General features: G+C 47.0%; 1 protein-coding gene across 1 annotated transcript; it reads left to right on the top strand.

Annotated features, from left to right (window-relative positions):
- On the top strand, positions 1142-3440 carry LOC109833109 (BURP domain-containing protein 12). Its single transcript, XM_020400685.1, is given in 9 exon segments — positions 1142-1838; positions 1841-1914; positions 1917-1965; positions 1968-1994; positions 1997-2079; positions 2081-2760; positions 2762-2865; positions 2868-2933; positions 2936-3440. Coding segments are annotated over 9 exon segments (1869 nt in total). The 5' UTR covers positions 1142-1345; the 3' UTR covers positions 3229-3440.

The following is a 6000-nucleotide window of genomic DNA, read 5'->3' as shown; positions in this document are numbered from 1 at the left end:
ATCAATGTCCCCAATTCACCAATAATGCTCCCATAAGTCCAAAAAAATTACCCTAAAGTAAACAAAAGAGGGGGGTTACAAGGGAAAAAGCAACGCAAATCAACATCATCCATCCCTCCGTCAAAAGACGATTGCCTGTCCTCAAGCTCGTCGGTAAAAGCCTCCTTACCCTTTAAAAAAAAACAAACAAAGCATGGCACAGTTCGCTATGGAAAAATCCGGAAGAATCAACAATCAACAATTTTTTTTTTAAATTCGAAAATAGACCGTTATACATTTTCTCATTTCATTCATCAAAGCTACAATTAACCACCTTTAGATAAGGATACAATAACAGAAAAGATTTGTGTCGCGGTTCGATACGGGACTAAACTCAATTGCCTAATCACAGTTATTTTCCTAACTACATTCATAACATCTCTCGATCACCGAATCCCGGGTTTATATCTTGTAAGCGGGTGTTTGTTTTACCAAAAATTTTGGCATTTGGTATGGATTACAAGTTTTGGGATCAAAAAGTGAGTTTTCGTGTTTTAAGGTTCCACGTACGGTGTTTGTTTTAAGAAAATTTTAGAATACTGAATCCCAAAATTAGAAAAAATGTCTAATTTTTAGAATTTTTGTCAAATCCTCTCAATTGGAGAGGATTTTCACAAATCCCAATTTTGTCTTTTTATGGATGGTAACCTCACAAAGATTGCATACTCGTGATATTACAAAATTTTGATATTTGGTAATGCTACAATTTGAGCTTGAAACAAACAAAACATTACAAATTGTAGTATTCCAAATCCTAAAATATTATTGAAACAAACAACATTTTAAAAATCCCAACGCGTAACAAAACACCCGTGGATTCCAAATCACATACGGTAAAATCCATATCCTAAAATTATAGGATTCGAAACAAACACCCCGCTAAAGCGACCGGATCCCACAAACTTAGGGAATAAATCACCCTCGAGTTTAGAAAAGAATCCGAATTAAAATCCCGTCATTCCTCTGGGCTTATTAGTAAATATAATAACAAATTAGACATCAAACAAGGTGGAAGCATATCTCCAAACACTCAAGAGTCAAGACTCATCAGTAAAAGCCTCCCCCCCCTAAAAAAAAGCAAATAAAGCAACAAAAAAAAAGAATTAAAAAAAAAAGGTGGGGGAGAGTGGGGAGCAGTGAAAGCAGAGCATCCATTCTCCCCTATTTATTTATTCCTCGCCCCCCCAAAACACTCGATCGCCTCAACCACCGCCGGAATCCATGGCCTCCCTCCTCCATCCCCTCCTCCTCCTCCTGCTCCTCCTCGCCCCGCCTCCCTCCTCTCCTCCCGCCTCACCTCCTTCTCATGACCAAGCCGAGCCGCCGCCCGAGCCCGCTGTCCCCCTCGGCCCTCCCTCTCCGCTACTGGGCCCGCAGGGTCTCCGGCGGCCGCCAAGCGCCCGCATTCTTCTCCTCGAAGCTCTCCCCCTCTCCCCCCTCGACTCACCGCCTTCTCTCCCTCGCCCCTCCAACCTCGGCCCCAGGCTCCAGCCTTCTGCTCCGCAGCCAGGCTGCTCTGCTCCAACTCCACCTCCACCTCATTAAGCCCTTCGCTCGGGGCCAAGAAGGCCCACGACGGCCCGTCGGACTTCAAGTCCTACCTTCAGGACTTCTGTACTTCACCAACTACGCCTCGTCGCGCACCGGCTTCTCCTCCTCCTTCAAGAACTACTCCGACGGCAACAACCTCCCCGTCGACACTTTCCGCCGCTACAGCCGCGACGCCGTCGGCGACGAGGACTCCTTCGCCTCCTACTCCGTCGGCGGGAACGTCGTCACCACCAACTTCACCTCCTACCCACATCGGCCACCGGCGGTCCGGCGAATTCGCCCGCCTACCAGACCGGGTCCAACGTCGAGGACCTCAGGTTCAACACAACTACGACGCCGGCGCCAACGGGCCCGAGCGGACCTTCTCGGCGTACACGGGGACACGAACTCCGGCGAGGAGTCCTTCGCGGGTACGGCAAGGGCGGCAACGGCGTGCCGACGACCTTCAAGTCCTACTCCGACAACTCCAACGTCATGGGATCCGATTTCAAAGAACTACGGCGAGGGCGGCAACGGCGCGGCCGACGAGTTCAGCTCCTACGGCGAGGGCGGGAACGTGCCGGAGCTGGGCTTCAAGAGCTACGGGCCGACGGCCAACGGCGGCGTCGACGATTCACGTCGTACAGGAACGCAGTCGAACGTCGGCGACGACACCTTCGCCTCGTACGGGAAGAAGCGGCACGCCGGGGAGGCGGCCTTGCGCGAGGCTACGGCGAGTCGTTCAACGAGGGAGCGACAAATTCAAGGGCTACGGCGAGGGGTCCACCGACGACCGCGTTCAACTTCACCAGCTACGCCGGCGAGCTCTCGGGCTTCAAGGCTACTACAACCTCAGAACGGGAACCAGTTCTCCTTCAAGTCCTACGTCAACGCGTCGACGGTGCCGAAGGAGGCCGGCTTGTCGGCGGCTGAGGGAGCGGAGGAGATGCAGCAGCTGAGGAGGAAGAAGATGGTCGGCGGCGGCCCCGTAAATAGGTGGGTGGAGCCGGGCAAATTCTTCAGGGAGAGCAACCTGAGGAAGGGGGCGGCCATGCGATGCCGGACATTAAGGGACAAGATGCCCGCGCGGTCGTTCCTGCCGCGGTCGATCTCCAGCAAGATCCCGTTCTCGCCGGCGACGTCAGGCGGATATTCCAGATCGCGCGACGCCACCGCGATGGGCACAAGGCCGTGGCGACACCGTGGCCGAGTGCGGGCGGGCCCCGAGCCGGGGCGAGACGAAGCGGTGCGCCGCGTCGGCCGAGGACATGATCGACTTCGCCGTCGAGGTGCTGGGCCCAACGTGGTGGTCAGGGACACGGAGAGCACCAGGGGGTCCAAAGGGAGCATCTTGATCGGGGACGTCAGGGGGTGAACGGCGGTAAGGTCACCCGGTCGGTGTCGTGTCACCAGTCGCTGTTCCCCTACCTGCTTTACTACTGCCACTCCGTGCCCAGGGTCAAGGGTCAGCGAGGGCGGAACATACACGACCCCGAGACTAAGCAGAGGATCAACCGCGGCGTCGCCATCTGTCACCTCGACACGTCGGACTGGAGCGCGGGCCACGGCGCCTTCGTGGCGCTGGGGTCCTCGCCAGGTAAGATCGAGGTGTGCCACTGGATCTTCGAGGGGGACATGACGTGGGCGACGGCTGATTAGATTTCCTTGTTTTTTTTTTTTCTTCTTCTTCTTATTTAGGGGGGATGTAATAATTTGTGTTTATTTTGGCGTTTTAAGGGTTCGACGAGTTAAGGGAATAATTAATGCGTGTTAGGGAGTTACTGTGATTGTTGTAGGGCAATGGAAAATGACCCTTTTTTTTTTTTGTCCTCAAATTAAACCCATTTGGTAATTGTGTGGCAATTTTAGTTCGTGTTGACTTTTTTTTTTTTTTTTTTTTGAATTTGAACTGGGGTGGTTGTTCGTTAGGATTTAATGGCGGAAAAAGTGTGCCAGGTGAGATTGTCAAGATCTTTTCAGTAGAAGAATTTTGTACTTTTCGTGTTAACAACGTCTAAGTTATTTATCAAATGGAATGATTCAGTTATAAAATTGTACATGATACACAAATAATATTTAAGATTGGGCCTCGCCTTCGGCCCAGGAAAAATGGGCCTCCAAAAAGTTCCCAATGTACTCCGGTAACAGGATTTGGTTATTAGATTTAAAATGATCCGAGTACATAATAGAGTATTATTAAGCTTAACCAGGATCTAGCAGAAGATGTAAAGAGGAGTTCGACCAGCTGCATTCTAATTTATGTAGAGCCCCTACATGCACGTGCATCCTACCATCTTCATAAACCGTCGATCAATTTTTATTTTTGCTATATATATAATAAAAAAAAGTTTAGTCTCGCGTCTTTTTGAGGAAATACACAGTTCCACTCTTATCTCCAAGTTGCAAAAAGTTTTCGGAGTACTCCCCTCCTATAATAAAATAAAATAAAATAAAATAAAAACACTCTTTGGAATCCAAGAGCGCTTGAGCCAAACACAAACCAAAAAGTTGTCGCTTCCTCGATGAGCAGCCATTTCAAGCTCCCATTTTTGATCTCAACAGTCCCATGTTACTCCTCCGCTTCCTGAGATAAAAGCTTAGTACGTTTTTTTCCCCAAATTAGGGAAAATAGAGTCAATAGACAAGGAGCCTTCACTTCCTTTGTCCTGAACTTGTCTCAAACGCATCGAGTCATCAATCAAAACACGCTCCAGGCCGTGAAAAAAGGCTGAAGGGGACTTTCGAGTCCTCACTCCAAGAGTGAGACTAGCCTTTTCGATTTCTCGAAAAAGCTAAAAACTATTTCTAGTGCAGAAAGGAAGAACCAAACTTGTTGAGCGGTTGGTTGTACGGTTATTGTCAATCCTGTTGTCATCTATAATTAGTATGCACCTCGTGTAAAGCACGGTCTCCATTTTTTTATTTCCGCTATAGTAATTCTGTATTTTAAATACGGTTTTGTAAGTGCTACAGTAATTCTATATTTAAATACATTTTTTTATAAGTGATACAGTACCCCCCGCCTGAGCTACAGTAATAATGCTACAACAATGTTTTAGCCCCTACAGTTCCCACCTATACTAATGCTAAAGTTTTATTGTAGCATGAATAGTGAACCCCGAAGCCTCATGTCTGTGCTGCAACATTGAATGCTGCAGTAATTTGCTGTGGCATTACTGTAGTACGAATGGTAAATCTTGAATCCTCCCATTGTTATAGAGGAATAGATCGCAGTGTAAATGTCAATTTCATGTAATTAAAGTTTATTTTTAACAACTGTTGCATGCAGTTCTTATAACTATAGTTGCTTGGTTCAGTTTTAAAATGTTTTAGTTTCTACTCGAAGTGATTACAGGTGTTTCGTTTGGCGTATAGGAGTTTGGTTCGCAATGAAGTTGCAGCATCAAACCCCCCTTAGAGCTCAAAAAATGTGGGAAACTGCAATTTATGTTCAGATTTGTGCCGATTGTTTAATCGCTGCCGACTTCTTGAAGCTATACATGGTTGCGAGTACGGTTGTAGCTTGGTGCCGTGAAACAAATTATTACGACTTAGCCTATAATATCTTTAGTTGCACGCGACTGCAGTTTCAACTTGGTGCAATGGCAGAACCAAACAGCGCCAACTCGAACATTATCATGAGAGCTCCTTTATATCTTAAATTTGTTGGCGCCATGGGGGCTTCATGTTCTAAAAAATATTTTGGTCAGAATTTGATCAAATATCGAGTATGTAATACACTTGACACAGCTAGTAGAAAGATAAATTACGCTGACAAGGGTAATAACGAGGCTTTCGACTGCTCCCTGCAGTCGGTGGGGAAAAAAAAACACAGAGAAGGTGTTAAATCATTTTGCAGAAAAAGTAATGTTTTTTGGTCGTAGATGAAGTAATTCGAGTTACTTCACTCTTGCACCGCTCTTATATGTTGCGCGTCATGCGGAAGCGTGCTCGACAACCAAACGAGTCGGTGAGCGATAAGAGAAGAAAACCAAAACCAAACACAGAGATTTACGTGGTTCGGCAATTGCCTAAGTCCGCGGGGAGAGGATGTGAAGATTTTACTATACGGAGGAGAAATACAACGGGTTACAACTCACAAAATCACTCAAATATAGCTCTAACCAAAGCTCTCAACCCGCTCACAATATCTCACTTTCAAAGTGCTCAAAAGACTGCTAATTCTCTCTTTAGGAAACCCTAAAAAACATGGTTCTATTTATAACAAAACACAATCTCAAACAGATTAGGATTCTAAAAACGAGTCTACCATACTCTGGTGTGGCACACACCACACCCCTGATAAACATGGCAGATTCTGTCACACCAGGGTGTGGCAGACACCACCAGGGTGTGGTGGAGCCTATCTTGCTTATTCTTCACGGTTTTCTCAATTCATTCGCCTTCTTCACATTATATGCATGTAACTTT

This window comes from Asparagus officinalis, chromosome 1 (assembly GCF_001876935.1).
Source record: "Asparagus officinalis chromosome 1, Aspof.V1, whole genome shotgun sequence".
Lineage (NCBI taxonomy): Eukaryota > Viridiplantae > Streptophyta > Magnoliopsida > Asparagales > Asparagaceae > Asparagus > Asparagus officinalis.
This window is presented reverse-complemented; position numbering and strand designations above follow the sequence as displayed.